Source organism: Fringilla coelebs (genome assembly GCF_963513975.1).
Source record: "Fringilla coelebs genome assembly, chromosome: 20".
Classification (NCBI taxonomy): domain Eukaryota; kingdom Metazoa; phylum Chordata; class Aves; order Passeriformes; family Fringillidae; genus Fringilla; species Fringilla coelebs.
The window spans coordinates 5,170,784-5,190,508 of NC_140046.1; the positions used below are offsets into that span (position 1 = coordinate 5,170,784).

A 19,725-nucleotide genomic window follows, 5' to 3' on the forward strand; every position below is an offset into this window, starting at 1 on the left:
AAAACTCATCACAGCTGTTCACAAATATCCCAAGAGCTGCTGGTTTGGCCAGCACCTCTTCCAAACCTCCTTTATCTCCACTAAATTCAGGGCAGCATCCTGAATTTCCAAGCAGGGAGGTTGGTGTTGTAAACAAGAAGGAAGGAAAGAAGGATTAACTCAGTGTTCCATCCATCATCTGCTCCAAGTTATCTGGAAAAAAATATTCCAGCAGGTGGGATTAGTGTGGGGAGGGAGGTCAGCTCAGAGAGAGGGCTGGGATGTGACTCAGCCCCATGTTCTTCTGGATTTTGGACACATCCTGCTGCTCAACCCATGTCCTGTGAGGAAAATCCAACCACTTCCTCCTACTCTTCCCCAAAAAAAGATTTTTAAGGCAGGAATCGATTTCTGGTTGAGAGAAGAGTAAAGCACCCCAAAGGTAATGATGTCACAACATATTTTGGGACAAAAAAACCAGCCCTCAGCCACAGAGAGATGATCAAATTTGCACTTTTGAGGAGGGCAGGCAGCATTTGGGAGCTCAGCACACCTGGATGGAGCGTCCCAAAAGCCACCCTGGGAACTTCCACACAAACCTACAACTGCTTCTGCAGATTTCATGTCCAACCCACCAAGCTGGAGTAAAATCAGTGTTTAAATATGTGGGCTATTTTCTGTTTCACAGAGTTAATATCAGTCTGGGAGCCACAAATGGCTCGTTCAAGCACTGAGGGTGCAGAGAGAGAAGGGAGTCGATGCTTCAGGGAAGGAGCAAATATTTCCCTGGCAGACTGACTCAAATAATAAATGGTGGCAGCTTGAACCCCCTCCAGGAGGCTGGAATTGGAGGAACTTGGAGAGATGGATTAATGGGCAGAGATGTGATGCTGCCAGCCACATAATACACAACTGAGAATAGGAGATTTGCAGAAAAATGCTCTTTTATTTCATACTGCCAGGCAAAGGCAATGACTCCAACTGGAATCTGGCCAGATCACAGTTAACATTTCTTCAGGAGAGTGCCTGTGGATGTTTAATAAGGATGGCCTCAGCTCTGCTGATTTACAGAGCCACTGGGATCCCAGGAAAAGCTTGGAAGTTCTGTTTGGGTAAGGTGACTCCAGGATTTGCTTTGAACAGCTCCAACAATTCCCATCCACCACTGCCTTTAACCCAACTCTGCCTCGAGCTCACCAAATCTCATCCACTCAGCCCTCCTAAAGCAGCAGGAGCTGCCCAAATCCTGCTTTTCCATCCAAGCCTGGGGCTTGGGCTCCAGCTGGGGCTCCAGCCCCAAGCCAGGATCCTGCTGGCCATGCAGAGCCTGCACCAGATGGCTCCTGGTGGCACTTGTCACTTATTCCTGCTGCTCCCAGACAGATGGGTGACAGCCCAGCCTGCCAGAGGCACAAGAGACTCTTCAGAACCCTCCCAAGGAGAGTGATGACACAAAGTTTTCCCCCTGCAAAGGGAAGAGGCAGAAAAAGCTGCAGGTCAAGGAGGATTTGAGCAAAGCACAGCTGAGGGGTCACTCTCCCACCCCCTCAGCTCCTGGGAGCCAGCTCCACCCACAGCCCCACACATTCCTGGCTAAAACCCAGAGAAAAAGGTTCATGCATCAACCCTGCACTACACCCACCCTGTTAACTCCAGTCTGGCTGCTGGGCCTCCCCTTCACAGCTCTGCAGTGAAGCATTAAATGAAAATACAACCAGTTTAATCAAATCTGCCATTTCCATCCTCGTGTGTCTGCCCAGAGAGCTTCCTGGAGCATCCCAGGTGCTGTCTGGAATATCCAAACCACAGGTCAGGAGCAGAACTTCATCAATTCTCATCATCTTCATCAATTTCTCAATTTCTCATCCCTTTTGCCCTGTGACCAGTAGCTCTCAGGGCTGCAGAGGAACTCCTGATTCCCAGAATCAGCCCCAGCCTCAACCACATTGTGCTGCCAGATCCCAACTGCAAAAAAAACTACTTATTTTCACTTGCAAAAGCCTTCTAGATCCCTGCTGGAAAATGGACTTGGAGGAGAGGCTGCCTATTATCTCCTGTCAGGGAAGGAGCCAGAGCTGCCACCTAAGCTCAGTGTGCTGTCAATTCATATGAGGATGGTGATTCATCCTGCTCGGAGACAGCTGGGCTGACTCAGTCCCTGGATGAGCTTGTCTCTCTCATTTACCTGCCAAGAAAAGCCCCTCTAATTAGCTGATCCTAGACATTCAATGTTGAGGCAACTGGAGCAGGAAAATCCCCCTCGTGCTGCTCTCACCTTTGTTTCCCAGCACAGCCAGCACGGAGCTCTGCCTGGTTTTCCTGCCCCCTCTCCCAGCCAAAATCAGCCCCATCTGTTCTGCAGCTGATCACCAATCCATATTAGTTAGATTTTTATGATTTGCTTCAGCACCCCATGGTTTTTTTAGAGGTAACCCGAGGCTCAGACAACTCTTGTCCTTGGGAGGTGACAGGAGACGCCTGATGGCCACTAAAGATTTTTATTTGTGTGTGCAGCTCTCCTACCCTGCCCTCACAAGCAGTAAATCCACAAACAACCCTAAAATAAGTATTTACAGGAACAAAAGAGAAAAGCAGAACTGGGATCCCTGCAGGAAAGGGGAAGAGATTCTCAAGTAGAGGATGGCACTGTCAGATGGGGAGGAATCACTCGCCCTCATCGTTTCCACTGCCTGTCAGAGACTGCCCCTGTGTCTGGGCTTGCAGCAAGTGAACAGCTCCTGGGACAAGAGCAGCATTCCAATCACACAATTCCCTGCTTGGAATCACAGACCAGGCTCCCCACACCCCCTCCAGCTGATGGGAGTTGTTGGATCAACACCGAGCCCTGGGGGCAGTCTGCTCCTCACCCCCGCGTCCAGCGTTCCATGAGCCAGACACCCCAGCTCTGCACACCCCTGCAAACATCTCTGCTGGGAAAAACAGTCCAAAAAGCCTCACCCAGATGGCCCAGCCCCAGGGACGAATCAACCAGGCACCAAGGCTGGTGCTGCCTGTCCATCCTGCCACCCCCTGTCCTTCCCCAGGTGACTCTGGTGTCCCCACTCCCATTAAACTGTGGGGAAGGGGCACGGCTCTCACAGGTGATGAAGGTCCTCTGAGTTCAGGGGAACTGGGAGGGAAGAAGGAACAGATCCCAGCAAGGGAAGGAGCAGGATCTGGCTGTGGAAAGCCCTGCATGGCAGAACAGATGCTCTGCAGCTGGGCCAGATGGTCCCCAGCTGCTGTCAGGGATTGTGCCTGGGACAGGACACTGGATCCTGCTAGAGCTGAGCTTTGGCTGATGGGATGGAGGATGCAGGAGAGCTCAGCCCTGGTCTAACAGAGCCAATGAGGCACTGGGAATCCTCACCTCTCACTCCTCTAATCCAGGCACCTTCTCCAAATTGCCCTCCCTTCGCAATTAACACAGCCCTGCACGAGCTGCCAGGCTCTGCCATTAATTCTAAACCAGGCTCTGCTTAGGAAGGAATCAGGATTTATGGTCTTGGCCCAGCAGCTGTCACCAGGAGAGGCTTCAGGAGGAGGCCAGCGTGGGTCTCCTGATGTACAGCAGGTTAAAAGCCCTCTCTGAGCCCATCCTGACCTGCTGCTCCCAGGAGCAGGCAGAAACAGAAGGAATTGCAAATCTCACTTGAAACAACACATTTGCTTTTTTATCCACTCCAAAAGTGTTGCTTTTGATGGCTCCCCTCGCCCTCCTCAGCCAGCAGAGCTGTTGCAATCCAACAATGTAAAAAAAAATTGAAAATATTGGTGAATTGATCAATGCAGCCAAAAATCCTGAGGTGGGGATTGCCCACAGCTATCCAGGGGTTTTGTTTTGATGTCCAGCCCTGGGAAACACTCCCACGCCCTCCCCCAGAACCTGCAGCATCAATAATGATGTTCCTGCCTCACCTGGAAGCCTCCTGGACCCAGCAGAAATCAATCCACTCCTGCACACACAATGAGAGGCTGCAACCCAAGAACTGCTCTCTGAAAGCTGCTCCCACTTGCAAGCCCTGAGCTGATTATTATTGCATTAGCCAGAGAGGGATGCATTGTTAATGCTCCATGGATGCTAAACTCTGCTTCAAAAGGATGGAATTTCGGGGTGAGAGACCCTAGGAATGTTTTGGCATCCTTTAATAGGAGCTGGGATAAAGCCTCAGATATTTCTGATACAGAAAATAAGCATCAGTGATTCCTCATCACAGCTCTCTCCCAGAGTTATTCAATGGAAGTAATTGAAGGCATCTCTGAGAGACACAAATATTCAATTAACTCTCCAAACTGGCTGCTGTGGAATAATGCAAGCATGACAAAAAGACAATTTAAGTGAACAAATTGCAGCTGACTCCCATAAAATCATGCCAAACCTTTTTTTTTTTCTTTTTTGGGGCCATTTACACCACTGCAGGAGTCTGGGTGGAAGAAGCACAGGGAAAAAATGGGTTTGGATCAATAGCAATACCTGCACATACCAAAATCCAGGCATATCCCTGGTTTTTTACCAGCAAAGAGGGTGGAATTACTCAGCACAAGAATCTGGCTGAGTGTCACTGCAGGAATTAGGAGATTTTGCAAGGTAAAGATTTAGAAGGAACAAGATATAGAGAGATTTTAGCTCAAAGCAAAAGAGGAGGAAGTAGGGTTGAACAAAACATTGAAATAAAAGCTCCCTGACCCCTTTTTTGCATTAAAATTTATCCAGGAGCAGCCTATTCCATGAAACCATTTAGTATCTTCCTAAATGTTCAAAGGGAATTCCAGCAAAGGAGAAAAACCAACCCAATCCCACAGCACCAAACTCATTTTCTGAATTAAGACAAAGCAACAGGAGTGGAATAAAAATAAAGGTTTCCCCAAGGAAGCCAGCATCACCCAAGTAATTAATATGGACAACATGAATTCCAATTCTTTCATTTGCAAATCCAGCATCCCCAGTTAATCTCAAGCACAGACAAAGTCCATTAATAAAGCAGATTTCTCTAACGGGATTCAAAGCAACGTCAAAGCAATAAATAAAAAAACCTTGTGTAGTTAAATAATCTACACTTTGCATAATAACATCAGTGCTGTGATGCTGGGTGGTTAAGTGGAGACAAATTCCAGAGCAATCCCAGCAGAAATACCCAGCAAGAAAATCAGATTGAGGTGGGGAAACCTCCCTGCTCAGGGGTGAAATCCATGAGCAAAGGGAAAACCTCCCTCACACGCCATGAAATTTCTCCTGAGCTGCCCCACACAGAGCTGGGAGCTCCCCAAGCAGCTTTTCCAAGAGTGAGGGGGGATGATTTCCCTGAAATCCCTTCTCACCCTGGGTGTCTCCTCTCCAGGATGTGGCAGCTCTGAATCCAGCAGCCCCTGGCAGGATCTTTCCTGTGCCCTCATACCAGCTCAGAGGAATTCACTGCCCAACACTGACCCCAACCAACTCCTGTGAGCTGAACAAAAGGAGAAACTGAGTCACAGAAAGATAACCCACACCCCAAAGTGGCACTGCTGCCCTCACCACCCCCATTTCCAAGCCCTTCCAGCTGGGAGGCCACAGCTCTGCTCTCCTGCTCCTCTGGGATATCTCCTCTCAGGCTTGCCAAGTCAGAAAACCACTTAAATACCTGATTAACTACAAGCACATGTTTAAATCCCGCTGGAGCCAAGGGGGTTGGATTAGCAGAGTGCTTCATGCAGGTTTTTGTTGAGCAAAACTTCTTTCCTCCTCCCAGTTCCCTTCCCAGGGAAGGAGTGGGACACCCCAGAGTGAGCTGCAGCTCAAGGGAGCAGTGGAAGGAGCATTTTGAACAAAATCAGGGAATGAGATCCCAGGGGACACAGGCTGGGCTGATGGAGAGCTCTCTGCCCTCCAGAGCCAGCAAACATTTCCAGTAAGTGCCATTAAAATTCCCTTTATTTCACCACACACCAGGCTCCAGAAAGGCCAGAGGGTGGTGGTGGCTGCTGGTGCTGAGCCCCAGAGATGTGACAGATTAACCCAAAGATGGCCTGAGAGCCTCTGAGAAGGGAAATCCACCCCAGGTTTGAGTGGGGTGAATAAACAGCTTTTGTGCTTTCCTGTTTGTGGGGTCTGGGCCCCCTGTGGGGGAAAGGGCTGCTCTCTGCACCCCAAACCCACAGGACCCCCATGGCAGGAGAGGAGAAGCAGGAACACCCCTCCTGCTGGGACAGGCAGCATCACATCCTGCTTTCAGCAATAAAAGGTGCCAACCCACCCCCTCCACCCCCGAAATCCAAATATTTCTGCTTTGTTTGACAGCTGGGGCCATTAAATTGCAGTTGTTGATATTCCATTTCCCAGTGGAGATGCCAGAGCACAAAACACACCTTGGCCCAGGGAGCTTCTGCCAGGGAAATGGAGCCTGTGAGGGATCTGTGGCCCCAGGAGGAGAAGGAGCCACGAGCTGGGGGATGAAAACCACGCCTGGAGCTCACTTTGCCGGAGAGGATCCACAGCAAAGCTGCTGCTCCCACTGCTGAGTCACAGCTGCTGTGCAGAGCTCAGGATCAGGAGTTTCCTTCCATCTGGGGCTCCTGCCCAGCCCTGCCTGTGGGGGTGAGCACCAAAAGACACCCAGGAATAAGGCAGGGAGCAGCTCCAGAGCAGCAATGCCACCAAAGCATCCCTGAGTCCATGCCCTGGGATATTCCCTTCACTCCCTACAACGTGACACCAGCCCAGGAAGCGTCCCCAGGGAGAAGCCTGGAATGCCAAGGGTAACAGAGCACCCTGCTAATCCCTCCTGCTTCCCCAGGGGTGGCTGAGCCTTGCTGGGAGCACCCAGCTGGGTCCCATGGAACCCTCTGGCCACAGGATATTCCCACAGGGCCAGAACAGAGTCTTGCAGCTCCTGCTCCCAGTTTTGGCATTGCAAGCCCAGAACATTGATTTTCCAACTCCAGAACAGCCAGCACTGATATTTTTTACACCAGCAGCTCCTCCTGAAGTTAACAGCAGAGGAAGAAGAACCCCAGAAACATTCAGGACACGGCACCAAGTCCTTAAACGAGATTATTCAACCCCAGCTACAACCACGGGGCTGAATAATCCCTGAAACCTGATGAGCTGAGCAAGAGGAAAGGCAGGATGAGCTCATTGCACTGAGCCTCCCCTTCCCTGCTCCATCCCACCGAGACCTCCACAGCCCTGGGCTGGAATTCCTCAAACGATTCCAATGTCATTAAAACATGACTAACACAGACCTTGAGCTGGTTTTAAAGTGGAGGAGCCACTGGTGGGTGCTGAATCAGACACCTCCAGCCTCACACACACCAGATGTGGGGTGGCATTTAGCACACAGCGACACCAAACCCGCCTTGGGACCTTCTCCCCGTGCCAAGAAATGCCAGAAATTCATGACTGGAAGAAAGATTCCCTTTTGCCAGGCATGAAACAGGAAGAAAAAAAAACTTGTTTTTTTTTGAAGACCCACAGGCTTGTCTAAAATCACCAGTGACAAGCAAATAGGTTGGAAAAACCTCCCTCTGAGAGCCAGGCTGACTCAATCTGTGTTATCTTTTCCCTTTTTACTTTATCTTCCCTGATGTGCCTGCTCAGGAAGAGATAAGGAGCAGCTGCTCCGAGCCCTACTCGTGGCCCTGTCACTTCTGTGCACTTCATTCCTGTTCTTGGGAATTCCCTGCTTCCCTTCCCCTTTGCCAGAGGGATGCTCAGCCCTTCTGCTCCTCCATTCCCTCTGAAAAATGAGGAGTGGAGAAGCTTTTCCCTGGTAAAGAATCCTGGAATTATTTAGGGTGGAAAAGCTCAAGTCTGACCACTAACCCACCACTAAACCATGTCCCCACATCCCAAAAACCCCTCCAGGGATGGGGATTCCAGCATCTCTCTGGTGGCACAGCCAGCATCCTGCTGGCTCTGGGATGGGTCAGTCAGAGCTGGAACATCCCAGGGAGCTTGGTCAGCTCTGGGTCCCACCAGGATTTTGCACAATGTCATTCCCATCCTCCTGCAATCAATGGAATGATCTCAGCCTGTGGCAGTGGCACTCCATCCCTGCCTTTGGGAATATTCCAGGCTCCTGTATTTTTGCCCTCCTCCAAGGGGAGGGCACACAAGCAAACACCAGTCCTTTTGGAAAATAAAGTTGATTTATGTGATGAGGCAAAACTAAAAGGTCTTTCAAAAAAAAGATATTTCAGGAGAAGTTTAGCTGATTTATTTTCTTTCAGGAGAGGAGTTTGGCTGATGAATTTTCTTTGTGTTGGTGGAGAACAGCAGCTGATGGGCAAGAGATGAAATCCCCTCAAGCAGAGATTCCTCACCACGTTTCAGGGAGTTCATCCCATCTGAGAACTGCTTTACATCTAAAAAAGGAGGGAGAAGTTTATCACAGCCAAAACTTGCACTGGTGCAAGGCTGACCCTGTCACCTGCACCGTGCCAGAGTCTCCATCCTCCTCCTCTGGACACCAACAGGGTGGGAAGGAAACCAGAGGGAAAACCAAGATGTGCATGGAGAGCTCAGGAGGAGCACCAAAGCTGCTCCTGGTTTACAGGTCAGCCTTTCCACTGAGTGACCAGTGCCATGGACTGGAAAGTCAGCTTTGGGACGTGTTCTCCTGCCAAGAAATGCCAGGAATTCCTGCCTGGAATGGTACAGCTCCAGCAGCTGCTCCCCACGTGGGAGCAGGGCTGTGCTGGATGCTGCACACCCACAGCCCCTGTTGTTTATGAGGCCCTCAGGGCCTTTACAGGGATGCACACAACCTAAAATCCAGGAAAACCTGGAGTCCTGGCAGCTCCTGGGGCTGCTGCCACCTTTGTTCCACAGCAGCAAGGCAAGAGAGAAGAATGCCATGGAAAGGACTGGATTTTTATACTGAGAAAGGAGATGCTGGAGAGCAGATGTTGTGCATGCCCTGCTGAGACAGGATGTGCACAACATTCCCAAATCCACAGATCTGGGCAAGGACTGCTTTGGGTTGGAAGGGACCTTAAAGCTCATCTCATTCCCACTCCTGTGCCATGGGCAGGGACACTTCCATAGACCAGGGAGCTCCAACCTGGCCTTGGGCACTTCCAGGGATGGATCAGCCACAGCTGCTCTGGGCACCCTGTGCCAGGGCCTGCCCACCCTCCCAGGGAACAATTCCTGCCCAACATCCCATCCAAACCTCCCCCCTGCCAGCCTGCAGCCCTGGCAGCCTCTCTGAGCCCCCCACACTGGTGACACCATGGTTTTGGTGAAGAGTTCCAGCTCCAACCCAGAGAGAGGATGAAAAGCAGAGTCCCAAACTCAGCAGGAACAGCTCCACACCTGCAGTCACCAGGGTGCTGCTGGATGCTCTGAATTCCCCCCCAAATCCAGCACCCCCAGCCCAGCTGGTCACTCTGTGACCCCACTGAACAGCCTGGGAACAGCACACACACAATAAAACATCCATTTTGGAGCTGCTGAGAGGAGGCTTTCCTCTTCAAACACCCCCAGAAAAATGGGCAAAGAAATGGATGAGACCATCAGCATGGGCAAATTACCCTCTTTTTTTTTTTTTTTGCAGGGTGGCTCAAAAGTCTCCTATTTCCATCCTGAGACTCAATCAGTGCTGTGCCTACACCACAGGGAGCTGGGAACCTCACCCCTGACTTGTATCAACAAAGGAAAGTCAGTTTTGGGGATGAAGGGAGGAAATGAAGCCTTCCCCATGTTTTATGCCATGCTTGTGTGGTTTCATTTGCAGCATCAGATTTTGAACCATCAGGCAGAGCAGGGCGGGGATTTGGGATTTGATATTTGAAGAGGGTTGGAAGGTAAAGTCTTTCTTGAAGGCTTTCACAGCACCTTCCCTCCCTGTCTGGCACCAGGGAATTTGGATGCTCCTTTGAGGATCCACCTTGGCATGTGCCTCCAAATTGGAGGTGGGATCCTCCCAGCTGGCTCAGTCTCCCCAGAGAAAGCCAAAAGGAAAGGATTTGGGCTCATCAAAGTCACCAGGAAATGCCCAAACTTGCTAAGGAAGAATTAATGACTGAGCTGCCCAAGGATTCAATTCAGTGAGATTAAAATTCAATTTGATGCCAACCTCTGGCCAGGCTTTAATTTTAAAATTGAAAAAAATATTTAATTTTAAACAACTCCTGTTAGCCCAGGTAGGCAGGACACGGCTGCCAATGATTTTAGGGAAGTCAGTGATAAAAATAAGCAGAAAAAAAAGTGCAAACACAGCTTTGGGGAGAGTTTGGTTCTCTCACAAGGACAAAGAAAACATCTTCATTTCAGTTAATTCAAATGTTTCCCTCCATGATCCTAAGGTTCTGTTCCAATTTCAAGGATTTTAATTCACTTAGTCCAGTTTAACACTGAATTTCAGGAAGTCAATGAAAAGATCAGGAGTATGAAGGAGAAATGCACAATTCCCACTCTGCAATAAAACTTCAACCTGAGAGACCAAGATCTGTAATTATGGTGACCAGAAATGTAATTCATGATGCACAATTAATACTCCACTTAATGAATCAACCAGTTTTAAATGCAAAATCTGGTTTGAGGCATTTACTTTGTCTGCTTTCTTATCCAGCATACTTTGAGTGTATTAACTGATCAAAAAACATTTAAAACCACTTTTCTGCTCTTTAAACTTGCTTTCATTTCCCTGTAACTCGAGTCAGAAATACAAAAGGATCAATCAACCCTGTAAACCCCAAATTCACCATTTCCCACCAGAATAAAACCACAAAAAATTCCTCACCCAGCCACACAGCTGCCTAAATAAATGTCCCCAGATACACCAGGCTCCCTCCTCAGAAAAGGAAGTATCCAATTACACCAAGCAGAAGCAGCTTTTTACAACCAAACAGGAAAACATCCTCTTTCTTATATGACCCCCCAAAAAATCCTAACCACACCAAAAAAAAAAGGCTGCTTAAATCAAGATTGAATCCAATCTTGCATGATTTTGGCAGGATGTAAATCATTCACACTCTCATCCCAAATTGTTTTTCTGCAAGCCCAGGAAGCTCACAGAGAAATCTGGGAGGAAGATTTCCCCCAAATCCTTTCTGAAGAGGGGAGAGCTGTATCCAAATGGAAATAAATGGAGGGGTTCTGGGATGAACCAAGGCCTTGGGGCTGTGTGGTGAGGTTTGAGTCCTGTTTCTGCAGAGATCTGGGCTTCTCTGCCCTGATTTTGGGGAGCTCAGGCTGAACCAGGGTTTGTTCAACACCAACCAAACCTGGGGCAGAGGCTGCAGCAGCTTCAGTTCATCCTCGTGCAGGGAACTGAGTTTTTTTTATTGATGTCCAAACCCCCCCAGCTCCTGTATCCCACTTCCCACTGGGGCTGGGGATGCCCCAAATCCCAAAGCAGCCCCAGCAGGAGCTCTGTGCTCCACCAGCAGCTCTGCAGGCAGGGTGGGAACAGGGACAGAGGTGTCCCAGGAAAAACCCTCAGCACATCCCTGGCCAAAACAACCATTTCCCACCCCAGCCTGCTCTCCTTGCTCAGCAGCCTTTGCTTTCCCCTGCTGGGATTTCAGTGCTGTGCCAAGATCCTGGCCTTGGGGAGGCTGGGGGTGAAGGAACAGCCCTGCAGGGCGAGGCAGGAATTATCTGCTGCCAGCCCCAGGGTGGGCTCATCCCCTGGGACAGGGGCAGAGGCAGCTCTGGGAATTTCCCAGCCATGGGACTGGGGCTCCCTGCTCAAAGCCCTGTGCTCTTCCACCCAGGGAATCTCTGCACAGAGAGGTGAAGCACAGGAGCTGCTCAAGGAGGTTTTAGTCTGGTGTTTTCCAAGCTCATCCTTGGAGTGGGAGGGAGGGACGGACAGAGCTCGCTCACCTCGGTGTGCTCTGCATGCTGGGGGTAGAAAACAGAGCTGCAGCTGCCACAGAACTGCAGCTCCTGTCCCTAACACCCATCTCCTCACTTTCTGTGCCTAAACAGAAAGCAAGGAGCTGAAAAACCCAGCACACAAATCCCCATCCTCCAAAAAAGCCCTGCTCCTGCTCCAGGCTGGCTGGTCATCCTCTCCTTTCATGAACCAACCTTCATTTCCACACAACTGTCAGGAGTGGAACCAACCCTGCTGCCAGGCAGTGCCTCCCTGAAACCTGCCCCAAACGCAGCCCCTGAGCACTCCTGGGGATGGGCAGCAGCAGTGGGAGCAGGAGCTGGGCTGGGAAGCTGCTCAGAAAGCAATCCCACAGGCAAAGGGGACACTCAGGGACTGAAATCAGCAGCCAGCAGCAGGAGCCAGGGCTGGGGAGGAGCAGAAAGGAAAACCTCCATGGTTTTCCAACAAGGACTTTGGAACCACTGCAAAAGGCAGAAACATCCTGTAAAGAAATTCCCCCTCCAACGTCAAACCTGAGTCCTGCCCTGCAAAGCGGGACAGGCAGGGCTCTGGGGAGGTGGATGTGATATAAAGAGGCCTTGGGGAATGAAATATCCACTGAGAGAGATTCCCAAAGGATTTCCCATGAGGAAAAGGCAGCTCCCTCCCCTCGGCTCTGCTGCCCGTCCAGGCTCCTCCAGAGCTCAAAGCCTCTCACAAAGGAAGCGCCTCTGACTTTGAGAGACACCAAGTCTGAAAGATAAAGAGTCCTGAAAAGCTCTGAGAATGCTGGAAAGCTCCAAGCAGCTCCTGCTCTCCAGCAGCAAGGTCAGAGCCAGGAGTAATTGGAGCTAAAACCTTCGGCCTGGAGAGGAATGGGATGGACAATCTGCTCTTCCTTTGACAGGCAAGATTAAATTTACCATGCTGTGATCTTTTCTCCAAAATTTGAAGGAGAAGGAGGCTGAGACACACACACAGAGAAAGAGAAATGGGATCAGGCATTAAATAATATCAGGCATTTGGCCAGGACCTGAAGATGTTGAATACTAAAAAAATTCCACACTGCTTGTAGGAGAATGAAATGAATATTAATATAGAACCACCTCCCTCAGCTAAGAGAAGGCCACAGCCACAAATCCCCCAACACACCGAGCACTGAAGCTCCAATACACTGAATTTCAGCCCCATTCCTGCCCCCCTGCACACAGCAGAGCCCAGGGATGTGCAGGGAGGGCTGTGCCCACACACCCACGCTGCCAGGGAGAGCAGACAGCCTCACACTCTGGGCTTCCAGAGCCTGAAGCAAGATAAAAAGGAAAAGAGAGGGGGGGAAAAAAGGTGTGTGCCAGGCTGTCTGCAGCCCCAAGCTGCTGCATTTCACATCAGGTGTGAAAAAAGCAGAGCCTGGGGGGGGAAAAGACACATTCCTGCCATTATATAAACAGAGAAATTGCTGAACAGGGGCTGGGGTGGAACAACAACCATTAACTTCTGCCAGCTTAGAGGTTTCTGTCTGCAGAGAGGGCACAGGCAGGATCAGATCCTCTGCTCCAGGTGCCCCCAGCCCAGCCTAACCCAGCCCAGCCCTCACTTTATGTCACATCCTGGCTTTCCCAGCCTTCCTCTCCCCCCAAAACCACACTTTGCCCTGGAGGAGCAGCAGCAGCCACCTTCCAGGGGGTTCATTAAATCATTAAATCCAATCCTGTGCCTGCACATCCACCTGCAAATCCCACAGGGGGATGGAGAAGGAGCAGAGTATGGGAAGAGGCAAAGCGAGGGAGCCTCTTGCACCAGAAACCCTTTTTGGGGGCAGGAAACACCCAAAATATCAGAGATATTTGTGGTCAGCGCCTCCAGCAGCCTAAGGGTTAAAGAGCACCGTGGGGAGCCCTGGTGGGGTTTCAGCAGCAGCTTGAGGCAGAGGAAATGAGGGCTCATCCCAAAGCCACCCCTCTCAGAGCTGGGTTACCCAACTTCCACCCTGGGGCCCCGCTGCAGCCAGGGCAGGGCCCTCCCGCAGCCCCAGCAGCTCCAGCTGAGGAAAAACAGCCCCAAAGCTGCAGAATTCCTCATCCCTGTCCTCTGCTGGCAGCCACGGGCTGGGAGGAGCCCAGAGACCCCCAGAGACCCCAGGCTGGGTCACCTCTGGTGCACAGGAGAAGGGACCAGGTGTTGATCTTTGGGCAAACACAGCAGGGCTGAGCTGCTCCAGCATTCCTGGGATGGATTCCATGGGAATGCTGCCCCATGGCTGGGGAGCACAGGGCCAAGCACTGAGCCCAGCCACAAATATTGTAATTTTTTTCTCTGCTTTTTTGTCTCAAGGAGGAAGTCCCAGGAGCACAAAGTGAGCTGTCCCCATCAGTATTTTTAAATTTTTTTTTGGTGTTTTACTATCCAATCAAGCCCCTCTTACAATGAGGATATTTATCATTAATTAATTAAATAAACATCCCTGTGCCACACAGTTCCCAGGCTGCTCGGGCCATGTCTCATTCCCCACAACCTCTGGCTGGAAAATCCCTCTGGGATGGGGCAGGGACACAGCTGTACCCACAGCAGGGGCTGTTTGTGGGATAAACCTGAAGGTTTTGTGGGATAAACCTCAAGGTTTTGTGGGATAAACCTCAAGGTTTTGTGGGATGAACCCCAGGGATGCCAGGCTGGACCCCAGCCAGGAGGGGCTGCACAAGGTCTGCACACTTTGCTGGGCACAGAGCGCGTTTGCTCCCAGCCCCTTCCTGCAAATGGGATTTTTGGGGGTGTTTTTGCCCATCTGGGGCCCCCTGCCCTGCCCTCCCCACCCTGGCAGTGCCACCCCAGGCTGGCAGGGCACAGAATCCACCTCGCCAGCGGTGCCACACCTTGGACCTTGGCTGCTGGCCACACCCAGGCATTTACTGCCACACTTCCCTTTCTCTCTCCCCCCTTTCCCCATTGAATTCCTGGAACTGCTGCTCACCTGCCCTGTGCAGATGATGCTCAGATCTGCTGGATTCCTCCTCCTCCTCCTCCTCCCCTCTCCCCCAGCCCCAGCACAGCAGCAAAAGCTCCACGTAACCAATGGCAAATTCCTTGAGTGCAACGTAATGTGCTGGGAAGCGCTTCCCCATCTCGCTTGGGAAAAGCGATCCTTTGGCAGCAGGGAGGAGGAAAACATGCTTTGTTTTACAAATCCTCTCCCCAGCAGGAGAGACACTCCCAGAATTTAATACACTGACAGCGCTTGGCTGCCTTAACCACTGAAACTCAGGAGTACGGGGGAGAAAATAAAAGAGTGAAAATAAAAAGTGCCACGCTCTGTAATGTTCAAACCTTTCCTGCTTTGCAGCTGGTGGTACTGGGAATAGTGGAGCTGGAATTCTTCCACCTGGATGGTGAGAGGGGTCTGAAAGTGGTTTCCCATGTCCCAAGTGCTGGACACGCTGAATAAATTCATTTTGAGCCTCTCCCTGCAGCATCTCCTTGTACGAAAGCAGAGGAGATGCTGCCAGGTAAACCTGGGAAGTCACTTCAAGGCAGATAAATTCCAAGTTATTCCGTGCAGGAATTATTTCCAGCAGCTCCCTCCAGGTGAGCAGCAAGTCTCTGGCAACCCCCAACACCAGCCTAAATCAAATGTTAATTATTTCAGTGTCTTCCCACTGCATTTATGCCAAAAGCATCCTCCCGTGGGGGAAAACACCTCGGCCAAGGAGAGCAGCAGGCACTTGTTGGGATTTGGGAGGTTTGAATTTTGCAGTGTGGGGTTTGGGCTCCAGAGCAGAAAGAAGGAAGAAGAAATGAGTATTCTGTGTCTCAGGAGCTCGATGTTAAATTAGCCTGGCTGTGCCAGAGGAGCACAAACCCTCTGGAATGGCTGCTGGCAGCAGGAATAACAGGAGTGTTATTTTGGGGGCAGGCAGCGGGATCAAATTGCCTCCACAGCAGAGACCACTGCTGACCTCTCTGAGGAAGCAAAGTCTGCCTGCTCTTCATGCTTTTTGTATTTTTAAACAAACAAACAAACAAACACCACAAAAAAAAAAAAATCACTTTGTATCTCAGTATTTTATAGTTGTTTGCAACCTCCAGGCATTCCCAGAAACACAAATTAATCCTTACAGGAGCCTGGAAGGAAAACAGCATCACTCCTACCCCAGGGGAGGGAGAAGGATGGGTAAATTCCAAATAAATTCTTAATAAATGGGTGGAATGCAAAGGCCACAGTGGACATTGGTGCCCAGTGGTGGGACTGGAAGGGCAGGACTTGCTCCAGCAGGTTTAAAACACAGGACTGCAGCCCTGCCCTGATTATCCAACACCTTTTGTGGGAGCAAAAAAAACCCCCCAAACCTTGTCTTGCAGTGGGTGAGTAGGGCAGGGTGTTATGGCACAGAGACCCAAAAACCAAAGATTTTCAGCTCTGGCCATGTGCTCATCCTGCTCCAAAAAAAAAAGATTGTGGAGCCTCTCCTAAGGCAGGGATGCTGTCACCCACCCCTCAGCAGCACGCTGGGCTGGCTTCAAAACCCACTGAAGTCAGTGGAAAGGCTCCCAGTGACCTAAATGCCTGGGATTTAAAAAAATCTCTGCTGAGAGCTGGGCACCAGGTCACTGGGTTTGCTGGGAAAACCCCAGTTTTGCTGGAAAATGCCCAGTTTTACAGCAGCACCTACACGGAGCACAGTCCCTCTGTGGGGGACACCCTAAAAATGGCTCAGGGAAAAGTCTCTGCCCCACCAGGCTCATCCATCCACCCCTTTCCACAGGGGGAAGCTCATCCTTCTCCCCAAATCCTCACTCTGAGCCTGAGACACTCCAAGGGCTCAGCTCTGGAAGGCTCCTGCTGGAGGGGGAACAACCCCAGTGGTGCCTTGGAGCCACCAATGCCCTCCTAAAACATCCCCTCCCAAAATCCAGCTGCTGGAAAAGCCCAGAGCAGCCAGGATTTGTTCAGTGGGGCATCCCACATTCCCTCCCTGGAGGCAGGGATTAATATCACCTCATTAAAAACCTGCTTGGAGTCTATTATGGTATCTAGGACAAAGAGTTCTCTATTTTGACACTCTAAGATATATTTTATCAGAGCGAGCTCTTCAGAGACACTCACTGCCAGAAATGCACCTGACTGTAACAGGTTCCTTGCTTCCCCCCCTTGCAGTTTAAAATTAATTTTTAGCTTTTTCTTCCCAATCTCCAGCGAGGTGAGAGGGTTCCCCCGTGGTCAGGTTTGTCATTAGGGCATCCGTGGTGACACGTGCCAGCTCCCATCTGCACAGAGAGTGAGGACAGACCTGAGCATCGCTGAGAAAAGCCAGTCTGGAGCCAGGGAGAACGTGAGAGTGATTCCTGGCACTTTGCAGGCCCCAAGATTTATTTTTTGGGGAGGTGTTTGAGATAAACACCCTCTAAAATTAGCACCTGCCCTTCTGCCAGCTCCAATGGGCTGCGACAACGATAAAGATTTGGCGTGGCTGAGAGGGTGCAACATTTGGGCTCTGATCTGCTGCCCAACTCAACCCCCACGGTCCCACAGATCCCAAATGGAGAGGTCACTGTCCCAAGGAATTCCACCCCCAACTCCCAGAGAGGCAGCACGCTCCTCTTAGGAAAAGTATTTTATCCCAAAGTTGAAAATGGGGAGAGTTTTCCATTAAAAAAAATACAAATCATATGACACCATTCAGATTCCTCAGCTGGGCTGCTCTAAAGATAATCCTAAACCTGCAGGGCAGTGGGAGAAATGGAAGTGGGCTGAATGGGGACATGCCCCAGACAACACATCCACTCCCTGAAAAGTTAACCTGGACCAGAAAATAGGGGGGAGGAAATGCTATCAGCAAAAAAACCACTAGCAGCAAACCCCAAACACAAAATCCCAAAAGAAAACCAGACTGGAGCAGTCCCATGGACAGACCGTAGGGCAGGAGAGCAGCTCCCCGTGCCCAGCAGAGATCTGAACAACTTTTCCCCGGGTGGCAGAACTGGTTACACCGAGCAGCCGAGGGAGAAAACCCGAGCTGGAAGTCGGATCTGCTTTAGGTTTGCATGGAAAACTCGCTGCTCCTCAAAGCCCTGCGCACCCCAGAGCCTTGAAAACGCCCAGAGCACTCGGGTGTTTTTATCAGCACCTATCAGCAGGAAAGATTAAATGCTAATTTGCTTTTCTGTTTGCGCACAGCAACTTTCCGTCCTGTTGCTTCCCAGCTAATGCCCAGCTCAAACAGATTTTTCAAGGCAAAAGGTCTCGGGCTCGCTGCAATTAATTTCCCTCTCCCCCAGAGCTCCTCGTTTCTCCCAGCCCCAGTCAACACCAGCAAAACTCCACCAGGAGATTGTGCGCCAAAAAGATAAAAAAGCAACGCTGCCAGCTCTGGGTATTTCTGAGCCAGCAAGTAAAAGAGCTGATTCTCAAAAGCTGCCAGCTCCGATTGCCTCGGCGCTTTAACGGAGCTGCTCGAAACACCAAACTTTTGGAAAGTTCAGTGGGAACCACCCGGAGTAGGCTGCAAACCCCAGAGCCACCAGCGCCAGCAGGGAAGGGAAGGGGGAAAAACACACCCGGCAGCGTTTGCTGGCTGCAGACATCACCGAGCACCTCTCTGGGGTATTTCCCCCTCGGTGACACCCTGACCACCCTGCAGCTCCTCAGACACTTCCCCAAAATTACGCCACGCGAGTCAGAGCCGCAGAAGCGGAGCGTGGCCCCCGTTTGTCCCCAAAAGCAGCACGAGTGGCTCTCCAGCTCTTTCCCCAGCGCAGCCCCCTTCCCCCGGAGACAGCCGCCCGTCCTCACCTGCCGCAGGTTCTTCAGCAGCTCGGTGGCCTCCTCCTGCTTGCCCTGCTTGACCAGCAGCAGCATGTCCTGGATCATGCAGATCCGCCGGTGGTACGGGGGCAAGCTGGGGCCGGCGCCCTTCCCGAACTTCTCGCCGGACTTGGCCACGAGGGAAGCCAGGAAATCCCCCCTTTCCCTGGGGGCCACCTTCTTGCGGTGGTGGCCCGGGGGGCTCTCCCCGGCGCTGCCCGGCTGGCAGCCCTTGGTCTGCTTCGTGCCCATGGCCAGCGGCTCCCGCAGCCCTGGGGCCGCATGCAAGGGGGTGGCGAGGCCGGGGGGGCACAAGGGGGGCACAGCACAAAGGGGTGGGGGTCGCACAAAGGGTTGGGAGGCGCGGGAGGTTCCGAGGATGCCCGGGAGGGTCGGGGGCGCTCAGCAGAGGGGTCGCTGCCCGGCGGCGGGGCGGCTCCGCTCCCGCGGGCGGAGGATGGGGCGGCTGCGCCCGGCCGGGAGGAGTCGCGGCTCGGCCCCTCCGCTCCGCTCCATCGCCGGGAGAGGCAGAACCGCCGGATCCGGGCGGCTCCGGGCAGCTCCGGGCGCTGCGAGCGGCGCTGCCTCAGCGAAGCGGCGGCGGCTCCTCCGCGCAGCCTCCTCCCGGTGCCGAGGGGTCCCCGGGGGTCCTCCGGGCGAGGGGGGCGGCGGCCGCGGCTCGGGGGCAACTGTTGCGCTCAGGGGGCTCCCCCGGAGGCGGCGCGGCTCGGCTCGGCTCGGCCCGGCCGGCTCGGGGTGCTCGGAGCGGGGAGAGCCGGGGGAGGGCCGGGGGCGGGCACCGTGCACCGAGGCAGGGCTTGCGGAGGAAGCCGCAGCCGGACGGGGCTCGTCCTTCCTTCCCCGCGGGCTGGGGGCTCCGCACGCCCCGCAGGGGATGCTCCGGGCGGGGCAGCGGGGACGGGGCCGGGCAGGGAGGGAGGCGGCGGGGCCGGGCTGCCGAGGCGGCCGGGGGCATCCCCGCCGGGGTTCCCGGGGAGGGATTCCCGCCGGAGCCTCATCACCCGGGGGATTTGATGGCGTTCGGTCCCTCAGGGATGTGCCCGGGACGGGGGAGGTCCCCCCGCCCGTCCCCTGCGGGTGATGCTGGCAGTCTGTCCTGCCACACCGAGCCTGGCAGCTCCT

The 19,725-nt window shown here is 52.3% G+C and overlaps 1 protein-coding gene across 1 annotated transcript in view; it reads right to left on the reverse strand.

The window, feature by feature from the left end:
- The window catches only part of LRRC75A (leucine rich repeat containing 75A), a 52,371-nt gene extending 33,053 nt beyond the window's left edge, over positions 1-19,318 (reverse strand). The window contains exon 1 of the mRNA XM_084218953.1: positions 18,571-19,318. Coding sequence (XP_084075079.1) covers positions 18,571-18,834 — 264 coding nt within the window. The 5' untranslated portion in view covers positions 18,835-19,318. The remainder of the gene's footprint in view (positions 1-18,570) is intronic.
- Between the last annotated feature and the right edge of the window lie 407 nt (positions 19,319-19,725).